The sequence below is a fragment of the Prorops nasuta genome, unplaced genomic scaffold (assembly GCF_024137725.1).
Source record: "Prorops nasuta isolate Cenicafe-Biocafe unplaced genomic scaffold, Cenicafe_Pnas_1.2 PNAS00024, whole genome shotgun sequence".
In the NCBI taxonomy this organism is placed as follows: Eukaryota; Metazoa; Arthropoda; class Insecta; order Hymenoptera; family Bethylidae; genus Prorops; species Prorops nasuta.
The window spans coordinates 958,212-975,271 of NW_027116821.1; the positions used below are offsets into that span (position 1 = coordinate 958,212).

Sequence of the window (17,060 nt, forward strand, 5' to 3'; positions counted from 1 at the left end):
GCTCCTTAAGGACCGACTATGAATGCGGCCAATAGTCAATTCTCGGCCAACAAACTATACAGCGTAGTATCTTCCAACATGGCGGACTTGGCAACGCTGCTACGGTAGTACCAAAGTACTACACTTGGCAACCTTGTCTGGAAGCTAAACGATGGGATCGAAGCGCCGCCTACCGGCAAGGATTGTTTCGGGACACGGCAGCAATCTCTCCCGTTTCATCTCTGGTATTTCCCCCCTTTAATCTAGTGAATCTAGTTTTTTTTTGTTACAGATTACATGACTGTGACTAGAAGCCAATCCAATCCGATCCAATCCGCAGAAAAGAAACACCCACCGTGGCTTTCGATTTTCAACCACTTTCTACGAGTGAACAATCTATGAATGAGAACCTTTTATTTTTGTGTACTAAATTTATATATCTCAAGCTTAATTGATGTTTAATAAACATTTTTATGTAAATCATTTTTACGTGTACACATTATTAGTGCACCTAGAACTATAAATATTCATTACTTATATGCGAAAATATAATGAAATTTATTTGATACATAACAGACAGGAATTAATGTGTGATGTGTAAATTATTAACAATTAATATAATTTTATGCATAACTGTTTGGATAAAAATAAAGTTCAATTTAATATTTACTATGGATTAATATTAACTTGTTATAAATGTTAATATACTATGTAAGTGCTTAATATAAGATAAGTCTCTGTAGTTATTTAATATAGTGAGCTTAATATTTATAATTAAACAATGGAATTTATATTACAGATAATTTTTTACTCCTTAGCTGGTTCAGTAGTAAAGTAATGAGTTATCAATTTTTTGATATGACTTTAAATATGGATAGAATCTGCAGAATATGCCTTATAGAAAGTACAAATTTAACACCAATTTTTGGTTCTGGTCAAAATATAAATAATTACATAGCTGTTGCTAATAAAATTCAAATTTGTGGATCTATAGATATTCAAGAACAGGATGGATTTCCGTCATTGATTTGTGAAGTGTGTGCTTATAAGGCAGCTGTCGCTTATGAATTTAGACAGCAATGCCAAAATTCAGATGCAAAGTTAAGACTATATTTCAATAAACCATCTACATCTACAGCAGTAAAAGTAAAAAGTTATATTAATCTCTGTATAAAATCATGCGTATACATCTTAATCAATTTTTATGTTTTATAGGATTCTAGTACACAAACCGATGGACATACTAAGTTTGTTTCTCTTAAACAAAATCAGCCAGAAAATTATTATGTAAAGGAAGAACTACAAGTTTCTTCAAATCCTCAGAAATTTATACAATCAGAAAGAACTTATAATAATGCTGAATCAGCCATACGTACTAGTCAGCTAGATATGACAGATCAAAAATTATTTATATGTTCTGGGGAATTTGATGAACCTGAGTGTATAGATAAAGAGACTAGTATTTTAGAAAGCAATATTCATCAGCTACCAATGTCAGAATCTGATGTTAATACACATGACATAAATAGATCTATGTATATACAAGATAAATCACTTAAAAGTGACGAGATCAATCAACCTATACTTAAAGGTTGTACAGAGCAAAAAAATTATAATTCCCATCAGTTTCATGAATTAAATGTTATTGAAAGTGAGTTATTTCATCAAAAGCATACATCTAGAAAGATGTCACCTTTAAAATTATGTAGTGGAGATGAAATTGATTATAATTACGATAAAAGTATCACTCAAAATAATTTTACAGAAAAAACATTCAAATGTAAAATATGTTCTAAAGAATATGCTACACAAAAGAGTTTAAGTAAACATTATCATACTCATGAAAATAAACATAAATGTGATATTTGTTTAAAAATGTTTTATAAAGAAAAGAATATGGAGAAACATAAGAAAATACATACATTGAAGCCATATTCATGCGAGCTATGTTGTTCTTGTTTTTCTAAGTCAGGTAGCCTTTTGCGACATTTAAAGTCTCATGAAAAACCAATTAATAATGTTCTGAAGAAAATAAATCCTGAAGAGCAAAATGAAGATACAAGACCAAAGAAGGAATTAATAACTGAAGAAGACACAGATAATGAAGCCAATCAAACAATAGAAGCTAATGACTTTAAAGATGCACCTGAAATATATAAATGCGAGATCTGTGGTCAATATTGTTCATCCTTAAAAACTTTAAAAAGGCATACTTTAATACATGGCGATAAAAAATATTCTTGCACAGTTTGTAAGAAATGGTTCTTTAGACCTGATACATTAAAAAAACATGCAGAAAAACATGGTCATGGACTACTAGATAATTTAATAGAAGATAATAAATTATTTGATTCGGATGATGATTCTTTTCCGATCGATGACAAAAAAACGGGCCAAGAGCAAAATAAAGTCAAAAAGGAAGATAGTGAGGAAGACAGTTCTGGAGAATATAAGTGTCAACATTGTGAAAAAATTATGACAACAAAAAAAGGTCTCAGGCGTCATGTATCAATTCACAAACCAAAAGCTGAGCCTGTAACCTGTGAGATTTGCAAAAAAATTTGCGCCAGTCAAGCGCGTCTACTCCTTCATCAAAGAACACATATACCAAAAGAAAAAGTCGCACGAGAATATTTGTGTCATATTTGCAGTAAAGTATATCCAAGTAATTCCTCATTAACTTATCATATGAGAACGCACACAGGAATTAAACCACATATTTGCAAAACTTGTAATAATGGATTTACCACTACTACTAGTCTAGCAAACCATATACGTATTCATACGGGAGATAAACCATTTGTTTGCCATGTCTGCAGTGCAGCCTTTGCTGTCAGTTCAGCTTTTAAAAGGCATTTAACACGACACACAGGCGAAGCCAATTATCTCTGTAAAATATGTGGGAAAGCATTTAAAAGACTTAGCACTTTAAAAGAACATACTTATACCCATTCCGGTGAGAAGCCATATGTTTGTAAAACATGTGGTGCAGCTTACAGTCATAGTGGTAGCTTATTTGCACATCAAAAACGTTGTCGTAATCAGTATGGTGAATTGGTAGATGCTCAACATCACCATCATACAATAGCACATATCCATGTTAATGATGTGCAATCTGCAGTGCGTTCGCTTACTGTGATAGGTCAAATGTACTAAAACTATGTTTAACCTGTGAACAAAATATAGCAAGAAATGTGTATTTTGAAATTATTGTTTATAAAAACTACTTGTATTTTAACACTTTAATAACCTAAATTAACTATTCGCTTAATTAATATGATAAGCTCTTAAATTTATAAGTATATATTGTTTATGGTAAGCTCAATTGTTACTAATGAATATCCAATTTTTTAATAAATTAATCAAACCTTTTATGGCATATATAATAAAAATTTGTGCTATCAGACAAGATGTAACAAACGTCATTTACCAATCAAAATCATGTTCGAAACATTAAACGTTAATTATTAGTTATTTTTTGAAATTTCTCTCGTTTTGTTCTATTTTTTATGCATTAATTTTCAACGATTATTTTGGAGATTGGGTGCTATACGAGGTCACATAACAGGGATGCCAGATTCCAGCGGTAGGGGCCCATTTGTTCCAAAATTTTTGTACAATGCGTTTGTCTCTCTACATAACTTTGTGAATATGGCGACCTGTCAAAACACTGGTACATACATTCAGATTCAAAAGTGTGTAATAAACTAGTAAAAGCATAAAATCTAGTTCAAGTTAATCAAATTGTATTGAAAAGTCATCAAAGAAAAGTTGAAGAAATATTGAAATTAAAAATATTAGGTTAATTATGGAACTGTGCGATAAAACACAGTACCTATAATTGTTTTCATTGTTAATAGTTACAGAAATATCAGATAAGTATATTTTTAGTAAATTAATTCAAATATTTGTATTAATTACAAGAAAGTGTTACTTTGACGTTTCTATTGTTCTTTATAGGCTGAAATAAATAAAGGAAAGATGTTGATGCACGTATACTAGAAGATTTTACAGATAAAAACTGGATAGTGGATGATATCTGCAATCTGTTAAATTGTTATTGAAGATATGGTTGTTTTCATATAAAACTTTGATTATACCCAATTAAGAAGTTAAAACAAACTGAATATGCAGAATATTTGAAAAGTTTACCAAATAAAGGATAATAGTATGACAAATCACATGATTATACGAATCATGCAGGAAGAAACATAATAAAATATACATGTCAGGTATAAATTAAGATTTCCTTTTTATTAATTAGGTTTAAATTCTAAACGGCTGTGCACTAAACATCTCAGATCTATCTTTCGCTAAACTGCTGAGTTTAAAATATGTTTCATATTTTCAATCTCTGAAGATAAAGTTCCAAAGACCAACTATCAACAAATAGGAAGCTTTTGTATTCGTAGTTTTTCAATATAGAATAAGAGGACATTTGGTATCGTTATTTACAAAATAATTCAAGAAATATATTAATGATGATATTTGTCTACTTTTTTTTTTTTTTTTTTTTTTTCTCTTATTTATATTGGTCTTCGCTATCTAAGCGATTAACCATTAATGGTACTATTGTGTGGTTCAAAATTTCTGACGGTTTAGATATAGTTATAAAACTGTTTAGGTATTAATGGTTTTGGGAACTTGCTTGTTACTCTTTTATCGTATAGGTTTCCTGCGACCATCTTGCGCTCGCACGGCCATCTATATATTTTGGAGAGCTTAGTGCTTATTAACGAATGGCGCCAATTTCAACTGGTGTGTATTGTTAGTTATTCTCTGTTAGAGTATTTAGTTTATAATCTAACTTATGTTATATCGTCCATTTTTTTTTTTAGCTTAAAAAATCTATAAATAATTTTATGTCATTAACGTCTAATTGATTTAAAAATAGGATTGGTTCGTCTTCTTTTTTGCTTGGGCATTTTTCCAACAATTTGACTATTATGTGTCTTTTTCCATTTTTGTTTGGGCAATTCCACATTATGTGCTCCAAGTTTTGTATAGATTGATTATCGCATTCACAAAAGGGGTTAGATTTTATTCCAATCTTGTTCAGGTAGTAATTGCATATAAATTGGCCAGAATAGATCTTGTTTACTATCGTTATTTCTTTTCTGGTGAGACTTGTGTTGTAGAACCAAGGTTTTTTGAATTTGACTTTGTTGTAATAGGTCAGGAATCTGTTTTCAGAGTTATTACTAGGTATGTTGATTTTACCCCAGAAGTTGGAGTTGTTAATAGTTGTTAGATGGTTGTAGATGGTTTCAACATTTAGTAGTGAGACATTAACCGTGTTAGGGAGACTATTATTTCCGGCTATGTCATCAGCGATTTCATTTCCCCATATACCCCTATGACTAGGAACCCACAAGAGGATAATCCTAACGTCATGAGTCGACAAGTGGTGTAGCATGATGTCAGACTGAAACAAGAAAAACTCACCCTTCTTGTCCATGGCACTGGAGTGGAGCCTGCAGACAGCACCTAGCGAGTCCGACACAACTATATATTTTTTTCTTTTTATAATTGACTTATTTACTTCTTTTGTTATTAGTTTAAGGGTGAACCAAAGTGCAGCCATTTCTGCTGAGAAAATGTTTGTAAGAGGATTTAATCCTATTCTAAATTTACCGTTATTAAAAGAATCAAATACTGCAGCGGAAGCATATTTGCCCTCCACCCTGGATCCATCTGTGTAAAATATATTGTTTACTTCAGTGTTGTTATTTTTAATTTTATTTAATTCATTATTAAAGACCATGTTGGGGTTATCAGCTTTTTCACAAAGTCTTCCTATTTTGTCATTAAAAATCAGTACTTTTTGTTTGTAGTCCATATCATGTAACATAAAGGGATGGTTTAGTTTAAATATGAATTTATTCCATTTTAAAATATCTATATAGACATCCAGAAAAAGGGGAATGTATCTAGTAGAGACTGTATTTTGTGTTTTGAATATGTTTAAAAATTTGTTTACTATTTCTATTGAGGGGTGATTGAAGGTTGACATTCTATTTAGAAAAAACCTCGATAATTTGTTTCTAGCTACTGTGGTTATGTCTAAATTGTTTGCCATTAACCATGTGATTTTGTTAGAAGCAGCTTTGGTAAGTCCTATAGTTTTTTTAAGTAGGGTTAATATTATGGAATTATAGCTATTTTCATATCCTCTGTTGGTTGGGTTTAGGTAGACACAAGATCCCCATTCTAGTTTGGGTCTTGCATATGCATTAATTATTTTTAATAGCGTTTCCGGGTGGGCACCCCATTTGGTGTTGATAAGCCAATTAATCATATTCATTACTTTTCTAATTTTATCTTTAGAGTAGTTTAGATGTTTTTGCCATAGTAGTTTTTCATCCAAAACTACACCAAGTAGTTTATGTTCCTTTTTGTAGTTAATATTGCCTAAATCGCATTTGAAGCTACAGACTTTGTTAACTGATGCTTTTCTAGTGAAATGAATAAAAGACGATTTTTCCTTTGATATACTCAGTCCTAATTTTTTGATGTACGTGTTAAATTTATTGATTGAACTAGTAACAGAGTGAACAGCTAGTTTAACATCATTGTTTGTACTAAGTAACACTATATCATCGGCGAATTGGATATAACTACTTTCTTTATCTATTACTTTTGGTAGATCCTTTAAGTATAGGTTGAATAGTACTGGGCTCAGCGATGATCCTTGTGGGAGTCCTCTTGTGGCTATGCCTTCATCTATGAATTTATCATTTATATAAAATCTATGTTTTCTTTCGGTTAGAGAGTTGAATATGTATTTTTGGATGTTAATAGGGATTTTGTGCTTACCTAGTATTTGAGTCAATAGTTCCGGTAATACTCTGTCAAAAGCCGATTCGATGTCTAGGAAGACAGCTATCATGTTCGATTTCTTTATAAAAGTGGAGTATATGTTACTTGTTAAGCAAATGAGGCCATCGATACATGATCTTCTCGGTCTAAATCCAAATTGGTATTCCGGGAGTATATTGTTGATCTCTAAATATTTGTTTATTCTGTTAGCTATAATTTTGTCGAAAAGTTTTCTCAGGCAGTTCTGAAGGGCGATAGGTCTAAGTTTATTGTTGTTTGGTTTCTTTAAGCATATTGTATCTATATTATTCCAGTTGTCAGGGTATATGCTACTGTATAGGATGAGGTTGAATATAATCAAAATCTTGTTTATGATATTTGGCGGGAGGTTTTTGATTGATTCGTTATTTATACAATCAGATCCAGGAGACGATTTTATTTTAAGCTTCTTTATTATATTGGTCATTTCGGTTAATCCAATTGGTTTGTCTTCAAAGTTGTATCTGAATGTATTACACGTGAGTTCATATTTTGGTAGCGGAGTAGGTCCTGGTATAATCAGTTTGTTGATTAAGGTTTTAAGGTTTTCTTCATTTAGCGCTTCATTTATTTTGGGTCCATCAAGAAATTTGGAGTTTTTAAGTTTCCTTATTTTATTCCAAATTATAGTTGAACTAGTGTTAGGGTTGATTTCTTCTACAAATGCTTTGAAAGAGTTTGCTTTTTTTTGTATACAAAGCCCTTTAAATTCTTTCTTTTTCAACTTATATAGTTCCATGTTTGCTTCAGAAGTTGTATTTAAATATTTCTTGTATGCTAAGTTTTTTTCCTTCCAGAGATTTTGTAACTCGTTGTCCCACCAGTAATTCGTTGGTTTGTTTTTGTATAGGTTACTGTTGTAGATTTGGTGATGGTTAGTATAGTTTTTCTTCCTTGCACCGCATTCCATAAGAGTTTGAGTTATTGTCGTTTCTATTTCTTTGTATTTTGTTAGGTAGTTGAGTTCATTTGGGTCTTCGGTGTGGTATTTTTGTAATTTATTGTAGTATTTGGTCCAGTCTACTTTGTTATTGTATATTCTTTCTCTGCCGTTATTGGATTGGCCCTCTGCTGTGACCAAGTTTTCTTTAATGTAGTAGGTAACTGGAAAATGATCGCTATCAAAATTGGTTTCATCAACCACGTAGTCAATTCTGAAAGGAGAGGAACTCTTTGTTATTAATACATCTGGAATGCTACTGTAGTTTATTCTATTGTTAATTGTAGATGTGTATTTGTTTGTTATTTTAAGGTCGTATTTTTGTATGATTTTATTAAGGATTTTACCTCCTCTGTTGCATTTTGTTGATCCCCATTCAGTGTGTATACAGTTAAGATCGCCAATGATAATGTAATTTGTGTTCCATTCAGTGATTGTGTCCATTTGGGTAATTATTTTATGCCAATCCTCATTATTAATGATGTTCGAAGGGGGGTTGTATATGGCTAGGACAAAAAGATATTGGTTGCTTTTAAGTTTAATTTTAATGATTATTGATTCAGGGAGTATTTCCATAATTATTCTATTTTCAATTTTATAGACTAGGGTGGTTTGTTTCATCAGGATTGCAATGCCTCCTCCCATATTAGATCTATCTTTTCTAACTATGTCATATTTATTGATATTAAAATGGTCATTTTGGGAGAGCCATGTTTCCGTTATTACTAGTAACTCAGGATCCTGTTTGTGTATCAATTGTATTATGGAGTTTTTTTTATATTTGACGCTTCTGCTATTCCATAGTACAATGCTAATATTCATATTTGTTATGGGTTGAAGGAACTAGTGGCTCTAAGGTTTTGTGGTATACTTAAATGTGATGGTTGTGTATTCAGTAGGTTTATGAAAATTTGAAATTTTTGTTCGTGTTTAGGAAATCTCTAACGTCCCTTTTCTTAGTCCCTTCTTGTTTTTTGTATATTTTTTCATTAGTTTTAATATTTTTGGATCTTATTTTTGTTTGTAACTTCCTATTGTTGTTAACCCCTAAATGATTTTCATCTCTAATTTTATTGTAATCCAGGGTGGTAGGGGCAATTACCCCCTCCACAGTACTCTCTTCAAGATTGTTTGTGTCAAGCTGATGTGTATCAATTATGTAGTCATTATTTGTAGTGTATAGTTTGAAATTTGCTGTGTCGTACTCACCAGTAGCCCCATCCCTCATTATTGGTGCGTGCTCCAAGCTGGGCCTCACCACTCCAATGTCCAATTCCTCAATCATGACATCACTGCTAGTAATCCCAATTTCATCAGCCCTCATTTCATCAGAATCGGCCTCCCGATTATTTTGTATATCCGGAAACGCACTACTGAATAAATCACTATTAATGTTGACATCATTTACTGTTTTAATTATTTCATTTCTGTCTTTTTTTATTATGTCTGAGTATGAATTTATTTTTCTTTTTATAGGAAGAGTTCTATTCTCCTTTTTTTTATTTATGTATATTTCTAACCAGTTATACAGATAATTATTAGAGTCTCTGTGTAGGCCCTCAAAGTAAAGTTCTATCTCATTTTCATTGGTAAATTTATTCTCCAAAAGAATTTTTTTTGCTTCGTAATTGGAGCAATTTTTGTATGCTTTAATTTTTTTAATTAGTATCATGTATTTTAGTATAGGACACTCATGGCTGAGGCAGTTATGGTCGCCATTACAGTTTCCACAATTTGTTATATTATTACAATTTGCTTCGTCATGGTCCCCAGCACAGTTGTCACATCTTCTATGACCTCTACACTGTATAGAATTGTGTCCAAATCTCTTGCAAACAAAGCATTTGCTAACTTTTTCTATGTAAGGCTTTACCTTTAGTTTGACATTATATATATATATCCATGACGGTAGTGTATTGGTTAGAAACGTTAATTTTATAGTGTTCGTGGGAATTTGCACTTGGTTTAGCCTGTCCCATCTATTGAGTCTTTCAGCCTTTAGAGTTGGGGTATTTTTCTTATTGCTATTAATGTTTTCTTGAATATCTTCAATTTTAATATCTTGTAGCACATGTCTTACTAAACCTATTTTTGCTATAGCGTAGTTTGGTATATAAAATAGCCATTTTTTGTACGCTAGATTTTCTTGTAATTCTACTAGTTTGTTGGCATCTTTCATTTCATTAGTTTTTATTCTGATTGTGTGGTTATTTTGTTTGGTGATACTAAAAGGCTCTTTGTATATCTCTTTGATCGTTTTACTTATTTTCATCAAATGGAGATTACCTAAGTTTTCCATTGTGTCTATTGATGTAATATTTACTATAAATGGTCCTGTGTGCATATTGTTATATCTGTTTGTGGTCTGCTCTTTTGCATAATTAATTTGCTTGAGTCTTTTTTCCTCAGTAGTTTTCTGAGCCGCTGAAATATTTTCCGTTGGGGCTTTTAGGTTAGTTGAGCTATCCATTTTTCGTCAGAATTATGTCTATATTTAAATATATTATTAGTCAAAAGGAAGCTCGACAATAGTTTTAAATACTGGTTAATATTTTATTTTATCAGACTCAACTTCGAGCTGATAGTCAGTTTATAGATATATAATATTATTTGGTCACACACTTCGAGATGATAGTCTAGTCACGTCGACAACGATCATGGCACTGATATTTGTCTACTTAATTACATACAAGATTAAGTTGCCGAAAACAATATTCAATTTGTTAGTATGAATATGTTATTTTCTTTTATGCTATGGTTTTCTGTGTGTTTAGTTTACCCTGCATATAGATATTCTAACAATTTATGTTTGGAAAAAAGTCAAATGATACAACTGTCTACTTTTTAAACTTCTGGTCTGGAGAGCTTTATGTTCAGGTACCCATAACAAAAAATGTATAAAATTCAGCAATTTGCAATAGTTCTATATTCTTTAACGTATTTAGTGTGGTTTCCTTTAATAAATCAAAACAGAAAGACTAATTCGCCTTTCTTTCAGACAAGAAATCAATTAACACCCTGAAGTTTTCAAACGAATGCTATTATGTACTCTTCTCATAAGTCTTCAATTTTAAAATTGACTATTATTCAAAACCAGATTTGGATCTTCATTACTTTTGAAGTGAAATCAATTTATAATTTAGACAATGTGCATAGAGAACAGAACAATTGTCAAAATGTCACTTCTCGTATAAAGTTTTACCCAGGTTTATGAATTATACTCATGGGCAAGGTTGCCAAGTGTAGTACTTTCGGTACTACCGTAGTACCCAAAAGCGACATATCCTATAGCGTAGTACTATTTTGGGTACTACGCTATAGTCGCTGCTGATACTACTGGTCGGCGGAAATACGTCAGAGAGTAGAGACTGTAGAGGGGCTGCAATATAGACAATAAGTCAAAATACATAATGCATGGTCCGTGAGCCAAGACAAATGTTAGTATTATTGTATCGTAGTACATACATGCCACAAGTTATAAAGTAATATAAAGAAATAATGAATAAGTGACAGTTTTAATCTTACTGACAGCTGATATACTGATGGTATAAGTGAATAAATAAAGTGAAGAAATTTGTAAAATGTACATAAAAATAATTTTTAAAAGTATATAAAGGACTTAACATTTTAGATAAGTATAACAATAAATTTTATAATATAAAATGTAAGATATAAACATTTTGTGGTACTTTGTGGGATTTTATTTCAGATTAAATTATAGTAATGTGTTTACAATGTCACTGTGCTGAGGATGGAGCTATGCGGATTTTCAAAATTAAAATAAAGGAATAGACTAAACATAATGTGGTTATTGTGTCATCGTTGAGATTCAAACTATGTTAATTGAGACGGATAATAAAATGAACGAGTGAAAAAACTGAGTAAATACAATAATAAATAAAGAAGCTGACAAATTAGATATATAATATAAAATGTAAGATATTTTATAGTACTTTCTGGGGTTTTATTTCAGATTAAATTATAGTAATGTGTTTACTATGTCACTACTGAGGATGGAGCTATGTGGATTGAACATTAAAATGAAAGGAATAGATTCACCATATTATGGTTACTGTGTCATCGCTGAAGATCAAACTGTGTTAATTGAGATGAATATTAAAATAAACAAGTCACATTGGGTAAATACGATACAAATAAAGAAGCTGACAGATTATATTTATAATTTCAAATGTAAGATTTTATATAGTACTTTTTGGGATTTTGTTTCAGACTAAATTATTGTAAAGTGTTTACTATGTCAATGCTGAGAATGGAGCTATGTGGATTGAGCATTAAAACAAAAAGAATAGATTCACCATAATGTTGTTTCTGTGTCATCGCTGATGAGGATTAAACTGTGTTAATTGAGACAGATATTAAAATAAACGAGTCAGCAATTTTGGGCAAATACAATAATAAATAAGGAAAATGACAGAATAGATATATAATATAAAATGTAAGATGTTTTATAGTACTTTGTGGGATTTTGTTTTAGATTAAATTATAGTAATGTGTGTTTACTGTATCACTGCTGAGGATGAAGCTATGTGAATCGAACATTAAAAAAAAAGAATAGATTCACCATAATGTGATTACTGTGTCATCGCTGAGGATCAAACTGTGATAATTGAGATGAATATTAAAATAAAGAAGCTGACAGATTAGATATATAATATAACATGTTAGATATTTTACAGTACTTTGTGGGATTTTATTTAAAGTTAATATATGTAAAATAAAATTTTTGTTTTCTTTTTGCAATTGTATCTATATTAATTACTATATGTTGCAATCTCTTAAAATTAAGCCTCTGCTTTTATTAGCAAACTAATAGTTCCACACGGCAGTGATGCCAGAATCAAGCTTTTAGCAACAAATATGAAGATAAGCGCTAGCCAGCAGCGGTAGCGGTACAAACACAGCTATGCCTGGACAGCATAGGTGTGATTTGGACTTCAGGCAACATTGGTTTTAGAAGAAGAGCGACTACCGCTAACCGTGACATTTTTACATGTCATCCGTGTGAAGTGATGCTGCGTTTACCTAAAAACTCAAAGCAAATAAAAATGCTTTTCCTAAATTGATTTTTAATTTTTATAAAATGGTCAAATGTAGCCATTAATTAATTAGATTTGGTAATAAATACAGTAAATGCGTTTTATTATAACAAATGAGTTGAGGTAAAATAAACTCAATGTTTTTATATTATTCTGTTAACAAATGCATTTTTTATTTATTATTGAGTCCAATAAATTAATGGTTATTAAAAAAAAAAATTCCTTGTAATGAAAAAAAAAATGAAAAAATTTTAAACTTCACCAAGATTCGAACCCGAGCCCACCGCATGACAAACGGCAACCTTACCCGCCTGCGCTACAGCGCTCACTTGATGTACCAAGAGCAAAACAGCGTTTTAAAGACTGACTACATTTCTTTCATTAACTCGTCATAAACGATCAAGAATTGACTGTAATAATCAATACATTTATATACACAGCATTATTGCACTAAATTTATTGTTTTTAATTTGAAGCATACATTTTGCATGCAGATACGATAGTTTAAGGGTAACCATTCAGTATTCTAAATACATTAAGCTGTTCATATGCTCCATTGTCATAAATTAATTAAATAATATTATAATATATGTTACACGTGTAATGGTATAATTTATGATAGATGAGCATATGAATAGTTTAATGTATTTAGAGTACTGAATGGTTACCCTTAAATTATCATATCTTCATGCAAAATGTATGCTTCAAATTAAAAAGAATAAATTTAGTACAATAATTCTGTGTAGATAAATGTATTTATTATTACAGCTATCTCTTGATCATTTATGACGAATTAATGAAAGAATTGTAGTTAGTCTTTAAAACGCTGTTTTGCTCTTGGTCTATTAAGTGAGCCTTGTAGCGCAGGCGGTAAGGTTGCCGTTTGTCATGCGCTGGGCTCGGATTCGAGTCTTGGTGAAGTTTAAAATTTTTTCATTTTTTTTTTCATTACAAGGAATTTTTTTTTAATAACCATTAACTTATTGGACTTAATAATAAATAAAAAAATGCATTTGTTAACAGATTAATATAAAAACATTGAGTTTATTTTACCTCAACTCAATTGTTATAATAAAACGCATTTTTTGTATTTATTACCAAATATAATTAATTAATGGCTACATTTGACCATTTTATAAAAATTAAAAATCAATTTAGGAAAAGCATTTTTATTTTATTTATTCACTTATACCATAAGTACATCAGCTGTCAGATAGATTAAAGCTGTCACTACTCTTTATTTCATTATTACACTTCATTTTCCGTATACTAACATTTGTCTTCGTTCACGCCGTTCACGGTGACAGGCTGTGAATATAATATATATAATTTTTGATATATTACGTTCTGCATTTAAGATGGCGACTGACGTATTTCCGCTGGCAGTATACTTTGTGCAGTCTGCATTCCTTATATCAAAATTCACTTACTATAGAGCGTAGTACTATTCAAGATGGCGGACTTGGCAACCTTGCTCATGGGTGTATATAAAATATATGTAATTAAGGTTTTCTAAGCTGAGTAATTTTTACTACGTATACATTTTAAATTATAATTGACAAATGAAAGGTTATAGAATACTGAATAACTTATGTTTCAGGCTAGAAGAACTTATATATAATTTAGACACCATATGCAGATGATGTAATAAATTAATTAACACATTGTAATCTTCAAATAGGAAACAAGATACTTCTGTACAAAAGGAAATTAATATTCATTGCATCAATATACAACAGCTGGAATAGTCATTGGAGAAAAATGTTCAACTATATGGTTCATCCTTTAACTCATTCAAAGCATTATGCTAACAATGTAGCAGAAATTTATAATCAAGAAAAAGGAGCAGAAGAAAAGTAAATTGAAGTTTTTGCGAAATCGGCAATTTTTAGACCTCATATATTTTGCAGTAAAATCTTCATTTAACAGACTTTGTAGTTAGATAATATAAATATTTAAAAATTTGTTGTGAAAAAGGAGAAGATAATTATGATCATCAAATAATTAAATATCTTATATACAGGGTGTAACGAAACGACCGCCTTTTCTCGTAACTGGAGGTTCGGGGTGACAAACTGAGTGCACGTGTAAAATTTCGTTCGAATCGGTCAAGAGGTTTAAAAGTTATTTCTATTTAAAAATCACCCTTTTTCAGTCCTTTTCGAACGACTTTAACTGCATAATAGAAAGTGGAGAAAGTGAAAAACAATTGATGAGCACCCAGCTAGAATGTAAAAATTATCGATCGCGTGCGGTAATACTTTTGCTATTTATTTCTTTAATCTGGCTATTAGATTAATTTTAAAAATAACAAAATCCTTTACATTACAATTCCAATTCAATTCAGTACAAGCATCATTGACTGATTTGATGGAAAGAGCGAGTTGACGCAATGTAAAGGAAAGTATCAAAAGCTAAGATATCGCGCGAGCGCAATGATAACTTAATAGACAATGCATGAGGGCATTCTCTTTCTACTAACGAAGCTAAAGGGAATGATTCAAAATCAATATATTGATGAAGGAGGAAACTAAACTCACCCATTAAATGTTCTGCAAGTTCCTTTAAATCGAAGTTTTTGAAAAAGCTTCAAACTGGCTCCTCGATGATTTCCAGAAAGCACACTATCACTGATTTTGCATTTAAACACTTGTGAATTTAAACAAATTAGGTATTAACCTACGTTTCTTCAAAACACTGGTGAATTTGACACTTTTGAACTGTTTGAAGTAGGGTGATTAAGAGTGGTCGAAACGAATTATTGATTATTCTATCTCTCTGTGTCTCTCTTTTCAGCCTACTTCAAACAGTTCAAAAAGTGTCAAATTAACCGGTGTTTTGAAGAAACGTAGGTTAACACCTAATTTGCTTAAATTCGCGAGTTCTTAAATGCAAAATCAATGAAAGTGTGCATTCTGGAAATCATCGAGGAGCCAGTTTGAAGCTTTTTCAAAAACTTCGGTGTAAAGGAACTTGGAGAACAATAATGGGTAAGTTTAATTTTTTCTATCATCAATGAATTGATTTTAAATAATTCTTTTTACCTTCGTTTGTAGAAAGAAAATGCCTTGATGTGTTTCCTATTAAATTATCAGTGCAGTCGCGTGACATCTTAGCTTTTGATACTTTCCTTTTCATTCTATCTTCTCCCTCTTTCCATCAATTCAGTCAATGATACTTGTATTGAATTGATTTGGAATTGTAATGAAAAGGATTTTTCTATTTTTAAAATTAATCTAATAGCCAAATTAATGAAATAAATAGCAAATGTATTATCGCGGGCGATCGATAATTTTTACATTCTAGTGGGGTGTTCGTCAATTGTTTTTTCACTTTCTCCACTTTATTATGCACAGTTAAAGTCGTTCGAAAAGGACCGAAAAAGGGTGAGTTTTAAATGGAAATAACTTTTAAACCCCTTGAACGATTCGAACCAGCCCTATCCGACTTCCCAATTGTAAGGTTGAATCTCGTGTCGCCTTACATGTACTAATCCCATAGATAGCGCTAGTTGTTCATGTGGGCTGTGGTAATATATATATATATCTATGTCATTTGAATATTTTGGAGACATTTTGAGGTAAGAATTACACAGTTTAAAGACTTTTATCGTTTTCGGAGACCGTCCCTAAAAAAATCTACATTAATTGGATAGTTTGAGGACGGTCTCGGAAGTATACAAATATATTAATTTAACACTTTCAGGACAGTCCCTAAAGTGTTAAGATATATTAATTTATTAATTTGAGGACAGTCCTGGAAGTATTGAATAGTTTATATTAAATGATCAGTTGGAAGACTTCAAATAGCTCAATAAACCTCTAATGTGTATTAAAGTTATTTAAGAGATTGTAGCATTGAAATTTGCTATGAGAAGTGTAATTTTAATCGTATAAAAATCGAAAATTGAATAAATTCAGGACATTCGAGATATAAGTAATATTTAATCAGAAAAAATATAGGAATATAGTAAACTACAGTTAGAGATAGTTTCAATTGCCTACAAAGAATGACATATTAATAATGGTGAAACCAGAATATAAGTACAATATAAAAGTAATACGATATGAGCAGTTAATTTAAATGGATACAAAACTAATTTCAATGGTCAGAAAATAGGATAATGATTAGATTGCGGATATGATAGGATGAATGGGAAGATTAAAATCATGCAATATCAACAATATCGAGAGAAGTATCGACGTACGCTATATAACTCAAAGACC

General features: G+C 31.0%; 2 protein-coding genes across 2 annotated transcripts in view; one reads left to right on the top strand and one right to left on the bottom strand.

Moving 5' to 3' along the window:
- Positions 1-343: 343 nt before the first annotated feature.
- Positions 344-3,135, top strand: LOC136781693 (zinc finger protein 502-like). Its single transcript, XM_066740648.1, has 3 exons — positions 344-690; positions 779-1,125; positions 1,195-3,135. Exons 2-3 carry the CDS (start codon positions 817-819, stop codon positions 3,133-3,135), a joined length of 2,250 nt encoding a protein of 749 aa, XP_066596745.1. The 5' UTR covers positions 344-690; positions 779-816.
- The window catches only part of LOC136781692 (uncharacterized), a 29,185-nt gene continuing 15,146 nt past the window's right edge, over positions 3,022-17,060 (bottom strand). Inside the window, exon 11 of the mRNA XM_066740645.1 lies at positions 3,022-3,148. Coding sequence (XP_066596742.1) covers positions 3,110-3,148 — 39 coding nt within the window. The 3' untranslated portion in view covers positions 3,022-3,109. The remainder of the gene's footprint in view (positions 3,149-17,060) is intronic.